Genomic DNA, 20,340 nt, shown 5'->3' with positions numbered 1-20,340 from the left:
TTCCTCTTTTGATAGATCTACATGCAGGGCTATTGCAACTGACTTGCTGTATCGAAATTAATGCACAAGACTCCAGTTTTCCTGCCTTACATTTATTTATTTATTTCTTATCCCACCTTTAATACTCCTTCTTCCTCCTATTTTCACCACAACAACAACCCTGTGAGGGATTAAGTTGAGAAAGAGTGACTGGCCCAAAGTCATCAAGACAGCTTTTATGCCTAAAGTGGGACTAGAAATCACACTCTCCTAGTTTCTAGGCCAGAACTTCTTCTTTTGGACTTGCCTGTGGGTCAGTTCAAGACAGGCTTGTAATATCTATCATGGAGGCTAAACAGTTAGTGCCTCTGTCTTCCTTCATCAGCATAACTAGTTGCATGTCTGACTATAGCACTTATGACTCCTCTGTTTTTTAAAAAAATATATGATAGATAAAATGTAAAAAATAAAATATAATCGATATTTTCCTGACAATTAAAGCTCAGAGTGGCTTTAACGAAGAGAAGTTTGGTTCTTATCATTGTCTGTTATTATAGTGTTTGGCTAAGAATTGGACTTGCCATTCAAAATCTCAAGTATCTGCAGTGAAGTAAGAACTGAGGGGCTCCTTCTTCTTCCTGTCACCTTGCCCCCATCTCCAAGTGTTAGGCCAGGGGTAGGAATTCTGGGAGTTGAAGTCCATGAGTCATAAAAGAGCTGTGGTTGCCTACCCCTGTGTTAGGCCCTCTCCTTTTTCTTCTCATACTATAGATGAAGTCCAGACACTGCAAACTCAATTAGAGCAGCAACAGTTTAGTTCAGGGGTGTCAAAGTCAATTTCATTGAGGGCCGCATCAGCATTGCGGTTGCCCTCAAGTGGCCGGGTGGGTATGGCCAGGGTGGGCGTGGCCTATTGGGTGGGCGTGGCTAGAGTGGGTATGGCCTATTGGGTAGGCGTGGCTAGAGTGGGTATGGCCTACTGGGTGGGCATGGCCAGCTCTACATCGTTCGCATCAAGGGTGCCTATGGGGGCCTGGGCAGGAATGGGACAGATCTGAGGGTCTCTGGCAGAAGGAGGGTCTCTGGGCCAGGGCCAAGGCAGTGGGGGCCATTCCCTCACTGTTTCCAGGATGGCTTTGCAGGCCACATGAAACCACTTCGTGGGCCGGATCTGGCCCCCAGGCCTTGTGTTTGACATGTCTGGTTTAGTTAGTATCACTCCCCAAAACCAATTTTTCATTTATATTTTCAAGTAGCTGTTGTTACAACATGTGGAAACCCAGAGCACTTAGTTATTTACTTACTAAAAAGAGACTGATTGTTCAAGATTACTCATTTTCTACAGAACCTTTTTGACATAATGCTTTGATTTGATGACTTTTAATTGCTTTCCTCTTTTTTCCCCTCCCTCTACATATATAATAACTTTTACATCCTTTGCATTCCTTCCTTCTATCTCATTTCCTAATATTATTCCTGTACTTTATTAATTATCATACCCTAGTAATATTTTTCTGGGCAAACAGGATATGCTTATAAAAACTAAAAAAAAGTTCATATGGATTTTTTTTTAAAAAAAATTGAGATAATAACAAAAGTAATAAATAGCCAAATACACTCAAGTAATCTTTTATTTGCAGTTTGGCACTGAGTTCAGAGTGATTTGCATTATATGTTGATCTCATACAAAGTGGTGTTTCCCAAAATTTTCTTTCATTAAACTGTATAAGTCTTGAGCAATTGCACTGAGCTAGAAATAAAGCTTACAAGTCCCACGTTCTGATAAAGCTACGTGAATGAACTGTTTTGTAATAAGACATAAATGGAAAGGACAAATATGTTTATTTATTCTATGATCAGGGAGCTAAGTTCTAAGTTGTATATAAGCATGTTTGAAGTCAGCACAGCAGCACCACGTCCAGCTAGTGAAAATGGGAAGGAAAGAGTGTTTCTCAACAGAATCCCAATGAAAGTGGCATAGGTAGAAATTTGGGAGGAAAGCCTACCAGTGGCATTTTGTTTGCTTGAACTTATAATGGAATAATTTTGTGAGCAGTTGATTCTTTGGAGCTTGCTATATTTTTCAGGTACAGTTCTCTCTGTTTTCTAGACTTTCCCATGGAGGTAAATCGAAATTTAATCCCTAAAAGTTGGGATTTAGTTTTAAGTTATGGCATCTTTTAGGGATTAAATTTCAGTTTATCTCCATGGGAGTCAAGGCAATGTATGTGCCTTCTCAAAGTTTTCATCCTTGGGAGGTAGGTTGGGTCGAGAGAAACTAGTCCAGTCAACGTCAGCTTCAGTAGCTAGACTAAAACAAGAAAACAATTCCACAGGAAGACTAAATCTACTTTTGTAGAGCGTTTCCAATGTTTCCAATGTTGCCAGCTTTGCGGACCAGCAGAGGGCGGGGGGGGGGAAGCGAATGGTTTTGCGCAAGTGGCCGGCAAGTGCACTCAGCTCCATTTGTACAAGCGGTGCATGCGCACACCTGCTGCTCACTTAAATGGAGTGCGCATGCCCACCCATTGCTTGTTTAAGGATGCATGTGCACACGTGCATGCTTGCCAGCGTTTCCATGGCCTGGTTGCAAACCCCTCACAACCCACTAGTGGGCTGTGGCCCACAGGTTGGGAACCCCTGGGATAGGTGACAGGATGCAACCTTGTAGAGTGCCTTTTTCAATTCTGAACCATATTCTGTTCTTACAGTGGCTATGTGGTCATAGTAAAATGACTGAATGAGCTAGATGATGATTCCATAGTAATAGTCTTAGAATAGATGCTTGCACATTTTTGGCTTTTCAGTTTTGAGTGGACACTTCTAAAATTTTAGATATGTTTCAGGCCTTGGCTCACTATTACAATATAAAGGTAGTCATCAACTAAATGACTACAGTTGGGACCAGAAATCCATATGTAAGTCATTTTGGCTATGCTCTTTCCAGGCTCAGAGACAAAATGCCAGTGACCAGTGGTTGCAAGAGCCGCATTAAGGGAAATTATTGGGTTCATATCCTGTTTAAATGTAACTAGTTGGCCACTATAGGAACAGAAGCCAGTTTGTGTTTCATCTGATCCAGCAAAGTTCTTGTATGTTGGTAGTGCAGGAAAATAATGCATTCTGATGCCATTTTCTGTTTTTTTGATCATTTAATTTCTGTGTTTTTACTTTATTTTAGGACGAACTGGATATAGCCCTGAATAAAATGACAACATTCACTGTAGGAAAATCATCGCATAACAAAAATGGTAATATAATTCTTCTTTCAGTTTTGTTTCAATTGCACATTGATAACAAAAAGGAAATATGAAGAACTGAAATACTTTGCAATGATATTCAAGAGAGTGCATGTGTGTGTGCGCGCGTGCATGTGCATAGGGCAGACTGATGCTTTCCTGTATTAAGAATAAAACATGCAGTTTTATTGCAACTGCATCGATTAAACTTCTTTTACCACTTTTAAGCTATAAAAGTTATTTTAGCAACAGTGTTAAACACTGTGATTAGCAGCTTAAGAAAATTACCCAGAAGCTTTGCTTGCATTGGTGCAAACAAGACAGTGTTCAAGCCTAAATATGTTAACTAGGAAGGAAGCCTGATTAAAAATTGTTAATGTTGATAGCTACGTAATTGTTAATAATAATATTGATAATTAATTAATAATAATGTTAATAACAACTGGAGCCCCACTTGAATACCACTGGCACTGACAAATTCAAAATCTGTTAGGCCACCTTATTCTATTGTTTTTCTGTGTTACAAAAGGCATCTTTAACAAACATCCACATCTGCCTATCCCAGGTCCTTGGGAAGGACTCAATAGGTGGACAAAACTGCCAAATCCAGGATGACTCTGCAACGAACCAAAACCAATAAATATTAATTAATTAATTAATTAATTAATTATATGACCTACAAAAAAGACCAAATGAAGAATAGAAAAGTTGGCACTAGAGGAAGCCAGCATAGCTATTGAATTGTTTTCATTCTGAAGCAGGCACCCTCTCCTCTTCCTCAGGAAGAACAAAGTTTTCTAACTAACGAAGAATTGAAATAAATAATACTGAGTATCTAGAACAGCAGAAAAACAACACAATAAAGTTGTCTGCATTGAAGCTTGTTCCAAAAAAAAAGCTAACACAAGCATTAAAAGATGCAAATACTGTAATATGGAATATAAGTACCACCTCACTGGAAGATACAAACCAACTAATGTACAGTAGTTGCAGTTCTAACTGAATACCTGGGATGCAAAATCAACAAAGAAGACAAAAAAGTCAAACAATACATCACCAAAGTGGAAGATCAGGTTGGAAAATAAGATCAGCAAGCTGAGATCAGATGCAAGCAAGCTAGAACAGATGAAAGAAAAGAAGCTGAAGGACAAGAAGATCAAAGAACACCTGATCAAAAATGTCACTTAGAAACAAGGTAGATCAAGGAAGCACTGGAAATAATGAAGCAGCAAATAACAGCTATATTCAAGAAGATCAGCAGATATGAAGTTTGAATTGCAAATTATAGGCAGAATGTCCAATTTCAATCCAATCAGTGAATCACTCAACACTCGATAAGGAAGAAACAGTGCAGTTCTGGGCACAGATATGGGATAATCCAAAGAAATACAAAAAGGATGTAGCTTGGATATGAATAAACAAGAAGCTGAAATGAAAGAACTTGTAATAACAGTAGATATAGTGGAGAAAAGAGCAAGGAAGATCAAGAATTGGTCAGCGCCAGGTAAAGATGATTTACTTGGATTTGGGTTGAAACATCTGACTGGTCTACACTCACTTATTGCCAAGCAGTTTAACAACATATTACAAGGAGGTGAAATTGAAGACTGGCTAACATCTAACAAAACCTACCTGATAATAAAAGATTGAACAAAAGGGGCAGCACCAGGCAATGAAAGACCAATTATCTGCTACTTTCAAATTGGTAACTGTTATGGGTAGCTGATGTAGTCCAGCAGAATCTAGTTCATAAAAAGCTTGCTCCATCTAAGCATAAAGAAAACTGCCTAAACAGCAGAGGAACAAAAGATCAACTCCTAATTGACAAGATGATTTTTGAAAACTGCAAGAGAAGGAAAACCAACTTGAATGTAGCATGGATTGATTACAAGAGGCATTTGACTCTCTGCCACACAATTGGGTGATCAAATGGCTAGAAATAACAGGAGACAGTAGAAACATCAAAAATGGCCCAATGGAAGACACAGCTGCTGTCAATGGTAATAGATTGGGAGAGGTTAATATTAAGAGAGGAATCTTTAAGGCAGGGGTGTCAAACTGCCGGCCCGCGGGCAGGACGCGTCACAAGGAAAACGCGCCCACCCCATTGCTGGCAATGGGGAAAAAGCTCCGATACATCACGCGATGTCACGTGACATCGCGAGTTTGACATGCCTGCTTTAAGGAGACTCACTATCACCACCACTGTTTGTCATTGCACTGATTCCTATCAACAATACAGGTCATGGCTATCAAACATCAAAAACATTTGCCAGGCTACCCCACCTCCTTTATATGGATAATCTGACACTCTAAGAAAACACCCTCTGAAATAGATACTGTCCATATTTATAGCCAAAATATTGAATGTATTTTGGATTGGAGAAATATGCTATGCTCACTCACTATTAAATGGAAAAAAATAACAAAAACCGAAAAAATTAAGCATCAGGCACCAATAGTAATAGGAGCCTTGAGTGCAATTGCAAAACCTCTGAAGCACTAGTTGAACACTGAACATTGACAAACTAAATATTGGTTACGCAAAGGGAAACTTTACTTGGAACAGCTTATAGTACCTTTAACGCTATCTAACAACATCTGCTTATCCTTAGGAAGGACTTCATGGAGGGACAAAAATACCAAATCTAGTCTAAACATCTGACTGACTTTGTGACCAACCATAATCTTAATAATTGTTAATAGGTGTTAATTGATGACAGTAATTGCCAGAAGTATCAGTCTAAATTACAAGAAAATTGCTTCTTTAAAGAAAAGTTCAGTAATTATGTGTTCTTTACAACAGCAAAAGTGTATATAGCTGTCCGTACGATGGAAAAATGTACCTTGGATACATTTCAAATAATGTATCTGGCTGTATTCTTGCACGAACTAATTTGGAACTTTGTTCTGTCAAATCAGTCACTTTTCAGAGTGAGATAGGTGGCATTTAAGTTTAATAGTACGTAACTTCAGAATGGTTTACTTTTAAATAGACATGCTGAAATATTGCACTTTGTAAGAGTTTGAGAAGAAAAACAATGAAGAAACAAATATATTGAAAACGAGCACTGGGCTGACCTTTTCTAGATTTGGAAGCTAAGCAGCCAAGTTAAGCAAATATTTTAAGTTAGTAGTTGGATGGTTAGCTAAACAGTGCTGTAGGCTAGACCAGGAAGCTGAAAACCATTATGGAAGAAAGCACAAGTTATAGACAGAGGTTTGGCGTTCTATTCAGACTTGGATTCAGATGTAACCACATGTCATTTGGAAACTTGAAAGATGGTTAAGCACTCCATCCCAAGCTCCCTTCTATACCCATCCATTTTCTCCCCATCACACAATTGATATTTTTCCCACCAGCAGGTAACGCTTGGTGGAGTCAGAACAATACCAGAAGAATTCACATGTCCTTAAATATGTAAAAACAATAAACTTTAAAACTATAAAAAAACCTGTATCACTTCCCAACGTTATTCCTGAGACAGAATTGAGCTTGGCAGTTGAGGCATCAAATCTTGTTGGCAGAGATTTCTGGCAACTCAGAAATTGGAATAATGACTCCTGGGACATCAAAACTCTGTGGTGTTCCAAAAAAGACTTAATTGCATTGTATTTACAGATGCTAAGAATGCTTCCCTTGCAATGAAGAGCAGACAGCAAGTTATTAATGAGGTGAACAAGCGAAGAACCCTTTTACAAGACAATAGCTGGATAAAGAAAAGGCCTGAGGAGGAAGGGTAAGAAAAGAATCCATTGACTTTTTGGCAATACAGTCAGGCCTTGCAACTTTTTCTGGAATTCTTATGTAAAATCTATGCATCATCTCCTTGCTGCCCGGCTGGACAGAGTAGGTAGAAACAATTGTGGAGAGTTGATCCCATAAGTAATGTAATTTGGTAGTAGCGAAAGGCTCTGAAAGGCTAAAGGTAAAATGTGATTGATCATTTTGGGGTTCATTTTTTGTGCCATCGAGCCAGTGCAGCAAATTGATGGTTCAATGTACTGGGCAAATTATATTTATTCACTTATTAAGGGATTAGCATGTTGTGGAAGCCATAGTGATCTGTAAGGTAGAAATAGAAGAGAAAAGTAGATGAGTATTGAAGAAGTAGTTTAAATTATTTATTTATTTATTTATTTATTTATTTATTTATTTATTTGATTTGATTTGTATACCGCCCTTCTCCCTAAGGACTCAGGGCGGTGAACAGTGACATAAATATCAAATGCACAAATACAGATATTGAAAACATTAATGTAGAAGATAAGTTACCTTAAAACAATAATTACAACAGAACCCGTCAGACCAGACTGGATTGCTCAAACAGATAGGTTTTTAGGTCGCGTCGGAAGGAGCGAAGGTCGGGAGCCATCCGGAGCTCAACCGGTAAACGGTTCCATAGGTCAGGCGCAGCCACAGAGAACGCCCTCCCTCTGGGAGCCACCAGACGGCATTCTCCGAACGGCGGAACCCTTAGGAGGCCCTCTCTGTGGGAGCGCACTGGACGGAGGGAAGTTGACCCTGGCAGCAGGTGATTCCTAAACATTGGCAGCTGAAAAGATGGAATATTTAGTACTAATTGATATAATTTTTTTGTGTATAGCATCTTGCAAACCTTGGAAACAGATGGTGCAATAGTTATGACAAATAACTAAAGAGGAATTTTGGAATGCATCTACTCATTCTCCCATATTGATTATGTGTGATATACAAATGTTGTAACACAAAATGTTTAATTTAATTTGATGGTTTTCAGATTTAATGTTTCTTCTTGTGAAAAATAATCTGAAATCAAATGTATCAAAAGTTAGAAATCTACAGTATGTTTCTGATGCAATGTGGTATCCAATGTATATTCTTGTTTGCAGACCCAAATGCAGTGAGCCAAATTGACACGGGACCATTTCCTGAATTTCTGTGCAATGTTTAGGTCATGCAGCGATCCACCGTGACATAAAACTAGGTCCCAGGGCTTTTTTGGTTTGAAAACATTTTATGTAATTGACTAAATTTGCCCAATATGCTACATAGCATATCAGTATGCTGCTGCCTGATATGCTACCTAGCATGGAAGGACCTATAATCTAATACTAAACGACTAAATCAAAGGTATTAAAGCTTAAATAATCAATGGCGAGAGAGTGAGTTGTAGGTCCAGTTCAACATTCAACAAATCTAGTAGTGTAGTATATGAGTCTTATGGCATATGCATTTGGGATTTCCCTTTCCTACGTCTTGATATAACAGGTTGTCAAGAAAGGGGTGAGTTACTTTTACTAAAAGTTTGAAGTGCTTCTTTGGAAAGGATACATGAGATTAAGTTGAAAGAAACCTAAGAGATTGAAAACCATTGTGGTGGTTGTTTTTAGTTGTGAAGTTGTGTCCGACCCATCGCGACCCTGTGGACAACATTCCTCCAGGCCTTCCTGTCCTCTACCATCTTCTGGAGTTCATTTAAGCTCGCGCCTACTGCTTCAGTGACTCCATCCAGCCACCTCATTCTCTGTTGTCCCATTCTTCTATTTGCCCTCAATCTTTCCCAGCATTAGGCTCTTCTCCAGTGAGTTCTTCCTTTTCATTAGGTGGCCAAAGTATTTGAGTTTCAACTTCAGGATCTGGCCTTCTAAAGAGCAATCAGGGTTGATCTCCTCTAGGACTGACCGGTTTGAATGCCTTGCAGTCCAAGGGACTCGCAGGAGTCTTCTCCAGCACCATATTCAAAGGCCTCAATTCTTTGGCGCTCAACCTTTCTTATGATACAACTTTCACAGCCATACACTGCAGCTGGGAAAACCATGGCCTTGACAATACGCACTTTTGTTGGCAGGGTGATGTCTCTGCTTTTTAGTATGCTGTCTAGATTTGCCATAGCTTTCCTCCCCAGGAGCAAGCATCTTTTAATTTCTTGGCTGCAGTCCCCATCTGCGGTGATCTTGGAGCCCAGGAAAATAAAATCTCTTCCTCATCCATTTGCCAGGAATTGAGAGGGCCGGATGCCACCCTAGAATCACAAGTTGCTCAGTTCTGGATTTAAAGTGTTAGTTTCTTTTGGATGTCATGAAGATCTAGGATTTATTCGGGCTGCAGTGAGCTTGGGGTTTGAGTGCTTTCCATTTTCTCCTCTTACTTAAGTCCACTTTAAAATAACTAAAGCATATTGCATTAGTCAGATTTGAAAGTATCATTAACACTTAACAGCTTTAAAAAATCCAGTTCCCTAAACTATTGTCATGGTGTATAATCCCCTTTACAGGTAGTCCTTAACTTATGACAATTCATTTAGCAACCATTTAAAGTTATGACTGCGTTGAGTGACTTACAACCAATTCTTAAACTTAGAACTGTCACATTGTCCCCATGATCAGTCACATGATTGCGATTCAGGCATTGGCATCCAGCATGTATTTTTGTTCTGAGGTCACATGATTGTCATTTGCAACCATTCCACCCAGCTTCCAATAAGCAAAATCAATGGGAAAACCAGCAGGAAAGATAAAAAAATCATGATCCCATGATTTCTCAGTTAACAATCATGGTAAACATGTTCATAAAATCAGGTGCAGTCACATGATGCCTCACTTGACAACCACCCCAGTGAAGGACTGCCTGTACTATATTTAAGGGTGATATCTAGTTTTTGTTTATTGCAGCACCAATGAAAACTATGGCAGAGTGGTTCTTAATCAGTATAAATCACAAGAGAGCTTGCACAGGTAGAGTATCATTTTAATGTATATATTCTTTCCTATGCACATTTCATCTGCAATGTTGCAATTCATTGTTCTGTTAATAATTTGTAATAAGAATCCAATGTATTAATTGAGCAAAGTCAGGCCTTTGGTTTAATTCAGATACTGGCATTTTCTGTTATTTGATTATACTGTAGTAATTTCTTCATTGTTTAAAATAATCATGAAGTCTGACATGTGCATTAGCTCATGATACAAGAGATTTTGATAGTCAGCTCTATAAGTAGTTTAATTAATAATAATTGCACTATATAATTTTTGAAATGAAATTGAACCAATCAATCTTTTTAGAGGATTTTTCAAGAGGGAAGAATTAACATAGAATTTGCAATAAAAGTGGAATCTCTTTTTATTATGAGTTTTGTAGAATAGGAAAAAAATAGTACACCCTGTCTCTTGAACAGTTTATTCATTAAACTGAGATGTTGCTGGTGTTAATTTAATTAAATATGTTATGCCTACCATTCCTAGGCTGCAAACATTTGGATGACCCATAGAAGACAGATCAGGAAACACAAATTCCTTGTTTCCATTTCTGGCCATTCAGAAAATAACTTTTTCAGCTCAGATATGGTAACTAAAATAGAAAGTGATTTTATCTTAGTTTTGTTTTCATATACAACATATAATCAAATTGTGGAGAGAAATTATTTTATTTATTTTAAGGATGAATGTATTAGTTATACGGTTTAAACATGTTTGGGATAAACAAATGTCCATCATGCAACAAAAATCAAAAATCAAAACATAAAATAAAATTAATAAAATATAAAAATAATAATTAAAATAATAAATTAATTAAATAGAAAACAAAAAATCAAATAAACTCAAGGGACAGACTCAATGGATTACTAAGTCTTCTGCTGTCACCTCTACTTTCTATGTTTCTAGTTTTGTATAATTGGATTCAGGCAATTTCTGTCATTTGTGATAGAGACAGTCTGTAAAAATGTTGCAAATAACAAATCTGAGATTGCTGAAATTTCAGCTGGGAATTGGTTACTATGACTTGGATTCAACATAAATTAATTAAAATTGATATAATTTAGCTATGAATAACAAAAGCGTACACTTTTCTCATTTATAGCATGCTTAATTGTGAAGATAATTTTATAATATTAAATGTGTGTTATTAAAGACAATATTATTAATTAAATTTTATTTGTTATATTAACAGAGATGCTGTCTTACTTTAGTATATTCCATAGTTCTAAAGATAATTTTATATTGGCTAATCAGCTGCTAGATGTCATACCTTTGTGAGATGGTAACTAGTTATTAATTAATAATTATTAACTATCCTGAATTAATCTTTCTTTCTTAATAATAGGAACCTAGAAGGGGAGGATGATGAGAAAGCTAGGCTTAATCGATATAGATCTGATACTACTTTAGACAGGTAAAAATTTAATTTACACTGGTTTTGTTTTGCTTTTGTATTATGCAGTCTGAATGAAAGTGAATTTCATCGAGTTATTAATTTAAGTATTTCTTTTACATTTTATGACTATGATGTAACATAGTTTTATATTTGAATTAAATATCTCTGTTAAGTTTTAAGCACATCTGCAATTTAACCCAATACATATGTGTACTGAAAAGTGACAAGCCAATATATTTTATGAAAACTCAAGACGCGGAAGAGGTCTTCACCCTACAGTGGATAGATAATGGCTAAAATGATGATTATGATTTTATGAAACAGGTTAGAGGGGATTGCAGATTCAATTCAGTTGTAGGTTTGGCAGTGCTTTTTTTGTAAAAGAAAAAGGTGCCGGAACTCACACATGTCATACAACACGCCTTGCCTACTCTACAAGGTTCCATCCAAAAAAGTGCCGGAACTCCGTTCTGAGCATTCTATGACAAAAAAAGCCCTGAGGTTTGGAAATACTAGCCAGCAGCAAAGAGGTAGAGAAAGCTTTAACTCTCTGCTCTCAATTCATACAGTAGTTGTCTTGATGTGCATCACAGATCTGGCAGCAGTAGTCTTGCTTTGCATCACAGATTTGGCACCCTTAAATTAGTTAAGCTAATTTGGAAAGTTGTTGTCAAGATACACAATCCTCAAAGCAATTTGAAAGATAGGTAGAATATAAAACTTGATAATAAATGCCACAGAGAGTAACAAGCTGGTTTGGCTCCTACAGATTGAAGTTTTTCGTATAAGGTTGTCTGAAGAAATTAATGAACTCAAACTTATGCTATAAAAACATCAGTTCTGTATTTCTCAGACCAGGGCTGGGTTACAGTTTAACTGCCGCTTGTATTTTGTACTTTCCTAGGTGTTGTGATGCAGTTCTCAGGTTCAGGATACTTTTAAAAACAAAACAAAAACAGAATGTGTAGTGTACCAAAGACATATGTTAAAATCAAGTCCAGTTTAATATAGAAAAATGCTATCTTGCTCCAATTACTTAATGAAAAAAATATTGTCAAAAGAATATGTTAACTTCATAGGAATATGGTCCAAATTAGTTTAGCATCTTATGCAGCATGGCTTAATACCAAAGAATGAGTTAATAATGAAGTGTATTCAAAAGGAAGAAAATGCATGCATTTCTTTACTAGAGAATAAAGAAACAACTTTTCTCTATATGGTGTAGAATAGATGCGTTGCCATAAGGTCACCATGTTACTTTAAAAGCTACCGTATGTGGCTAGAAATTAAAAGGTAAATATTTACAGGATTGCATTCAGTCCTGATAGCAAGAGCCTGATAACTGCACCTTTTCAGTGAAAGACAAAGAAGGAATTTTTGACTTTGTCATAGAATCATACATGTAGAAGCTCATCAAATCTAACCCTCCTGTATGTTGCAGGAATTACTACACCATATGTGATAAATGAGAACCTAGCCAGGGCTTTAGCAGAGGCCACAAAAAAGGGCTGAGCAACTACTGGCTCCCTCCCGTAAGTGGAGCTGCCATATGAACTGCTGTCACAAGGAATGGTGCTTGTTCATTTATTTACTGTATATAAAATATTAACATTTTCCCTATATTAATAAAATGCAATAAAATATAAATATTAAAAAAGATCCAGTGCTTTTTTTTTAAAGAAAAAGGTGCCGGAACTCACACATATCATACAACCTGCCTTACCTACCCTACAAGTTTCAATCCAAAAAAGGTGCTGGAACTCCGATCTGAGCATTCTATGACAAAAAAAGCCCTGAAAAGATCTATGTTCAAATACCAGTGTCTCTAGGCCATTGAAATGCAGCATTGTTTATATGAAAATAATCAGATACTGGACCAGCGTATGCCCTCCGCTTACAGCCGCTCACAATTTGATCTACAGTTTGAGGTGGGACCCTGCAGTCACACTGAGAGGAGGACACCATGCCCCACTTATACAAATAATCCTGTCAGATGCCGTGTGAGGTGTGAATCCTGTTCAGGATTGACAACTGCTGATGTGGTAGTTCCAACTCTGGCAGCTTTTTATGTGGCATCATTTATATGTCCTCCTATGTCTGAATGTTAATGACCCATTTGACTTTCCTTTGGGAATTGACGTTAAAGTTGTCGGGCAGAGGTTGTGCAAGTGGCACTGGGGGTTTCCTGGATTTGAGTCTTCCTGCTGATAAATGAGGAAGAATGGCATGCAATGGTAAGAGTGAGTTGTTCATACATTTCCTGTATTCTCTCACTAGTGCATCTTGCCTGATGACCTGAAGGTGGCAGCTGAAGCTCTCCATTTAGTTCCACATACTTTCTGGAGTATGTTGTTCCTAGTATTATTTTTGTTGCCATATTCTCTAGGTAAATCTTATAGGAGAGAGTCTGGTCCAATATTACTCCAAGATACTTTAGATGGGGATTATAGGGGAGTAAGATGTTGTTTAAGTAGACCTTCAGCACTTCATATGATAGTTTGTTGTTAAGGTGGAAGCACATATTTACTGTTTTGCAGGTGCTAGAAATGAGCCTCCGGTCAGTGAAGAACTTTCCCAAGATCTTGGGATAGGAGGCTGTCTGCCACCTCCATGGTTTTTCTTGTAATGCTATGGCCAAATCATCAGCATATCCAAATTTGCATCCCCTTGTTGCTGGCATATCTGATTGTGTGTGTGTGTGTGTGTGTGTGTGTGTGTGTGTGTGCGCGCGCGTGTGTGTATGACTTATCACTCAGCATGTTATTAATTAGTTGATAGAGCTTTTTGTAGGGGATAATATGGCACAGTTATGTAACAACCCATCCTTCCAAACTGTGTTGTATACCGCAGTTAGGTCTATAAACACAGCCATAGTTTTGAGGCCTCATTGGAATCCTGCTTCAATATAGCCTGTTAGGCTTAGCTCCTGATCTACACAGCTCCAGTCTTGTCAGAAGCCAGCTTGTTCCATGGGCAGATGTCATCTTTTATGGGATTTATCCTATTTATAATTAATCTTTCCAGGAGTTTGTAGTAGGAGCTCAAAAGGGTGATTGGGTGGTAGCTTTCGATTCTATCTTGTGGTTTGCCAGGTTTTAAAAGTGATGTTATTTTAGCTGTTTTGAATTCTGGTGCGAGACAAATGTTGGAAACTGTGTCTGAGATGAATTTACCAATCTAATTCCGTGTGCACCTTGCAGAGTATCAGGAATTCTGGATGAATGCTATCAAAGTCTGGTGCTTTACCATATTTCAGACTACCAATGACAGTATCAATTTCCTTTCAAGAGAAGGGATGAGAGTACTCAGAAAGCATTCAGCTTGACTGCGAAAAAGCTGAAAGCATTCTCTTGATGAGAGAGGAGCATCCTTTCACCCTTGAAACTTTGTAGAGAGATTCAAGTCAAGAGGCTATTTGGTCAGGACTTACATTGGGTGATTGTTGTGCAGGTTGTCTAGCTCCACCCAATTTCCTTAATAGGCACCAAATTTTCCTGCTGGATTTGCTGAAATTTAGTGATATTGTGTATTGTTCCCATTTATTACATTGAGTGTATCCACTGTGTAAGAGATTGTCAGCGATCTCTGGATCACTGCTATGTAGGAAGATCTGGTAAAACCATTCAGTTTCTTCATTCCATTCTGGGATGTACTCTCTTCTAAATCCTTGAGGTATATCTTTTTGCTGAGGTGATAATTGCCTTCACAAATCTATGATAGTGCTGACTAGTTGGTGGAATCCGCTGTATAATTTTATGAAGATTTTTGGCAAATTTGGGCTAGTTGGCTTTTTGAAAGTTTCATCTGGGTCTACGGGTGGAGCGAATTAGGGGAATTTGGATTCCAACTTCTAGCAAGATAGGACGGTATTGGCTGTGTGGGAATATATCCATTACCTTCCTGTTAATGGGGTTTGGCTGAGAGTTTGGGACTTCTTAACAAAGCACAAGTCTGGAATGGTTTCACAATTCCATTCCACTAATTTAAACATGCCCTTATCTTTTATTGAAAATCAGTTGAACTTCGTTTGCTGCACCCCAGTTGGACAATTGTTCACTGTTGTCATCAGTGGAACAGTATTTCCACTTAACATGATGGCTATTGAAGTCACCCGTGTAGATTGTTGGGTAAGGCTTGATGTTCAGGACATGCTGTGGCCATGCTGTCAGAGATGGTTTAACGATATTCACTATTGTTAGATTCCCTAGTTTCGAAACTTCTTTATACATACTGTTGTTTGTAGAGACTGACAATAAGGAGGCATACTCTGTATTCCTTCTAACATTTGTAACCATGCCATAACTGTGGTGATACATGAGTCCCAACAGGTTGTAGCCATGAATCTTGCCTCTTCTGAATTGCTGATCTTCATTTTCTGTGAGTGACGCTAGAGAAGTCTCGCTATGCCTATCTCCTGGTTGCCTTTGAAGGTTCAGGGTTTCTCACAACCACTTTAGTGCAGATAGTTCAATGGCTGCTGTGGCTGTGGAATAGAGGTTCTCTGTGCACAAGGGGAAAGCAGTTCAGGGCACCTCTTCCTCTCTGCTGGTTTCACAGGCGGAGGAACAGTGCAGGCCAACCACATTCTCTTCACTGTCAGAGGCCAATAGCCAAACCAGCAGCCATTTTAGCTGTAAGCATGCTAGGTTTGTGTTTGAATATCATGGGAATGCAGGAAATCGGATTGGTCCCTGACCACTCTTAAGTCAACAGCAAATATGTGCCAGGAAAGGCCTTATATCCTGTCTTTGGTTGGCTTAAAGAAAATCGATGTTAAATGTAAGTCCCTCCTTGGTTTGATGTTTTAAAGGAATTTGTATATGATGGGTGTCTTTAGGTTATGGTACAGTAAACTTCCCAATCAATTATGTTTGATGATTAATGGAACATTTGGAGTGGTAAGGAATCACTTTAATTGCAGAGACACTTTGCTTCTTTGTAAAAGGACTTGGTAGAATATTTTAATTTTACTGCTATGGAACACTAATTCAAGAAAAATAATAAATTCAGTTGATAAAAGAATATTTTACTACATTAGAAAAAAACTTTCCTAAGTAACATGGTGCTATTCTCAAGGTCACTGGAGAATTGCTTGAAAAAGCTAATTTATTTGAAGGAAATACTTGCTTTTAATTTTAAAAGTACTTTTTAAATTTTAAAAGCTAGTAACCTTTTAATTTAAAAATAAACTAGTCTATGCCTCATGTGAAAACTGTCTTTGCTATTTAGGATTCCTGGCAGAAGTGGTACTGATAAGGCAAATATCCCACCTGTCATAAATAGCAGGATAAATAAAAGGTATGTATGCATGAGCTGGAAAGGTTTGGTAGAGTATTGTAACTTTTCTGAGACTGATCTTTTAAACTTTGTTACAGCTTATTTGCCTTCCTCAGATCTGGATAATTTTTATGAGTTGTATCTCAGAAAAATATTTAGCATTATAAAAATCTGATTTGTTAAATAAGTAGGTATGGCCCAGTGACTTTTATGCTAACATAACACTGCGTGCTTATATGCTACTATGGAGAGAACTTGAAGACAGGAATTGCAGTGTATTTTCTTGACATGTCATCTCAGTGTAACAACTAATAAGATAGGGTTTACTGCCTGAACAGGGGGTTGGATTAGATGACCCCCAAGGTCCCTTCCAACTTGATGATGATGATGATTTGTGTATCCCATGTGGGATTCTTCTGAGGGCGAAATGAGATAATTTCATGTTTACTGCTACAGTTTGTGTGTGTGTGTGTGTGTGTGTGTGAGAATTTCCTTTCAGGAGCCTATTTTAGACCATTTATTTCTAAAATATTCTCATTATTTCTCATTCTTATTTCCAATATGAGGGGATTAAAGGTAAGAGTGAAAACAAATGGATTTACACAAGGCACATATTTATAAATGTAAGACATTGTATTTATTAATGCAGAAAAGTACCTTTCAACCATTCCAAAAGATTCACTTTTGTCAAAAACTACAATTACCTTAATTATAAATTAAGATTAATAGACCACTTAGTAAGATTTTGTGTCATTTATGGATTCCGAACTCATTTTAATAGAATTAGAGTTCAAAAGGGACATTTATATTATCACTTCCAACTCTGTCCTCAATCAGGAAATTAGCAGCTTCACAGTGAAACTTGAACATATCCAATGATTAGGAGCCCCCAATGCCTCTGGGGTCATTGGCTCCACTGTTGAATTGTTTTTTTTCCTGTTGGGAAGTTTTTTCCCCTAACATTCAATCAGAATCTATTCCATACCAATATAGCTCCCATAATATTGTGTTATATGGTAATATAGGGTGATCCCAGGTAATATGAGGCTGCTGCATTTTGCATCAATTTCAGTTTTTGGATAGTTAAGTAGACCAGTTTTGTGTGGAGTCATTTCAGTCAGTATTCAGTCAGTATTGCGGGATCAAAGAGACAATATGTCTGAAGCACTGTCTCCTGAGCTTTCTACAGGGCCTCCTTCTGTTGAAAGTCAGAATAGAAGAAGCATTAGTTGTAAACTTTTAAAAATAAGGGGAATAAAACTTTTCTTTCAGTTTAAGCAGATTTCTATGGAAATAACCACTATTGGTCAAAATAATCCTACAGTGCTGCTAAAATATCTGGTGGAACCTTAGAAATTGTATTTCATAGGATAGTTTAAAAAGGACAGTTCAGATTTCTGGAAAATCATGTCAAAAAACCAACATACCATATGAATAGACTCTGAAAACTAGAGACAATTCCAACCACAAAAACCTTTGAGGTATTAAAGCATTTTACCCTTGTGTATGCTTTAAAATAAGGAACGCGGTGGCTCAGTGGGTTAGGACGCTGAGCTTGTCGATCAGAAGGTCGGCAGTTTGGCGGGTTGAATCCCGAGTGCCGCGTAACAGAGTGAGCGCCTGTTACTCGTCCCAGCTTCTGCCAACCTAGCAGTTTGAAAGCACGTAAAAATGCAAGTAGAAAAATAGGGACCACTACGGTGGGAATGTAACAGCGTTCCGTGCGCCTTTGGCATCTAGTCATGCCAGCCACATGACCACGGAGACGTCCTCGGACAAATGCTGGCTCTTCGGCTTTGAAACGGAGATGAGCACCGGCCCCTAGAGTCGGAAACGACTAGCACGCATGTGCAGGGGAACCTTTACCTTTACCTATGCTTTAAAATAAAGCATGAAATCTTGAAGAAGGGTTTTAGAAAAATGTTCCCCTCCTATAATCTGCCCAAACAACAATTCACAGAATCCAAAATCCTCTTCATGATTACAATTTAGCTTTTTTTGGGTGGGGTAGGGAGATCCAAGCTTCCTTTTAAGGGACCTTCTAATCTTCAGGCTCCCTTCCTTTTCTCTTTCAATTCATCCTGAAAACAATGGATTTCTCCCCAGAAATGGAGGCATGTGGGGTTGGGAAGGGGGTAGAGGTGTAAGGCAAACAAATTCCCTTTTGCCTTACCTGGTACTGTTCGACCTGGGCTCCCTACGTATTCCCAGCCATGGCTTACACGTTTAAATAAAAAGGTTGATTTCATGTTTTGGAATCAGCAATTGTACCTGAAAAAACAGAGTTGTGAGAAGGAGACCCCAAATAACCCTGCCTTGACTCTGTACAGTATAAGTGGAGGCAGAGGGAAAGTCTGGCATCTTACCACAGGGTTCCAATAGTCCTGGCAATGTTTATTTCCTTATCTGATCTACCAGAGGGCTGGCAGATGGCTGAAGTGAGTGCAGAGGGTGAAAGTGGAAGAGGAGGAGGGCAGGGCCATCTGTAGAGAGAGATGATACATACAAAAGTGGTGTAAAACTGACCTTGCAAAGTCCATCCCTTTTGTATGTATGACATACTGCGCACACCTGCAAAAGATGTGGCTCTTATATTGCAGCAGCGTGACTCTAACTTTGAATAAATTCTAGCAGTGGCCTCAGGAAGAGGCTTCCCTATTTACGTTTCATAAAATTCCTTCACTTTTTCTGGTTGAATCTTTATAAATCTTTATAAAATAAAGGATACTGTAACTGTTCTCTTTGTGCCTTCCTCCACTCTCTGAACATGGACCTTATCATCTTCAAAGATTTCCTGGAAGGACCATCTTTCGCAGGGTTTGTCTTGGGAATTGCTTGTAAAGTTTTTTTAAAAAAGTAGGAAAGATAGATCCACAGCCATGTAGGAAGTCAGCACCCCGCCTCCCCCGCCCCCAGAGAATGAAATATTTTGGGGAATATCGAAAGAGGCAGGATAGAATATTTCCCCTAATGGAGAAATGGAGAAAAAAAAATCTTAACAAAAGCAGAAACAGCCCCAGTCTTCCTGCCTCAAGCAGAAACCTGAAGAGGCTAATATTTAGAAATGGAGATTTTGTAATCCATTCAGAAAGACTGGGCCACCCTATTCATAAGCAAAAACGCCTTCAGCCACAGCTCCATAGAAAGCTGGAGCTGATGGGATTAGAAAAACAAAGACTCCTAAAATCTACGTTCCCCACCCTGGGCAAATAATTAGAATACTAAAAGGGCACACTCAAGCACATTTCACAGGGAACAGGCATCTCAAACAAAGCCCCAAAGTATCTATAAAAACCCACCTACTCCCAACAACATTTTGTCAGCTGTCCTAGAAATGCATGCAGTTGCTGATTCTGCTCATCAATAAACTGACCTTCTTTCCTAAGCAGCTAGCCTCCATTTTATTTCCAACGCCTTTTCTCCCGGCTTGGAATTGGACCTGATTTTTCTTTCAACAGCCGTTAGAATGTAGCTATTAGAGACTCTTGGTGCTTCTCAACTATCAGCTAAATTTTAGAGTATATTGAGAATAAATCACCTTGGCTTTTGTTTGAAATTTGCAGGCACCAAGACGTGGATGACTATATAAAAGTGAATCATACTTCTAAATGGGAAGAGAAGCGGTAAGTCTTCAAGTGAAATCAGCACCGAGATTGTATGTTGAAAAGAGTATTATTTTAATTTTCCCTTGTCATTGTCACTCCACCCGGT

The 20,340-nt window shown here is 38.2% G+C and overlaps 1 protein-coding gene across 5 annotated transcripts in view; it reads left to right on the top strand.

Annotated features, from left to right (window-relative positions):
- SCEL (sciellin) overlaps window positions 1-20,340 on the top strand; it is a 53,785-nt gene that overhangs the window by 4,156 nt on the left and 29,289 nt on the right. For all 5 annotated transcript variants that reach the window (XR_014026425.1, XM_081327552.1, XM_081327553.1 and 2 more), the window contains exons 2-7: window positions 3,161-3,230; window positions 6,841-6,958; window positions 9,873-9,935; window positions 11,302-11,370; window positions 16,582-16,650; window positions 20,193-20,252. Coding sequence is in view for 4 of the 5 variants with exons in the window: in XM_081327552.1 (XP_081183678.1) it covers window positions 3,188-3,230; window positions 6,841-6,958; window positions 9,873-9,935; window positions 11,302-11,370; window positions 16,582-16,650; window positions 20,193-20,252 (422 nt within the window). In the remaining variant the exon portion in view is untranslated. The remainder of the gene's footprint in view (window positions 1-3,160; window positions 3,231-6,840; window positions 6,959-9,872; window positions 9,936-11,301; window positions 11,371-16,581; window positions 16,651-20,192; window positions 20,253-20,340) is intronic.

This window comes from Vipera berus (assembly GCF_964194415.1).
Source record: "Vipera berus genome assembly, chromosome: 4".
Lineage (NCBI taxonomy): Eukaryota > Metazoa > Chordata > Lepidosauria > Squamata > Viperidae > Vipera > Vipera berus.
The sequence above is the reverse complement of the archived record's forward strand: the minus strand, read 5'-3'. Positions and strand labels throughout refer to the sequence as shown.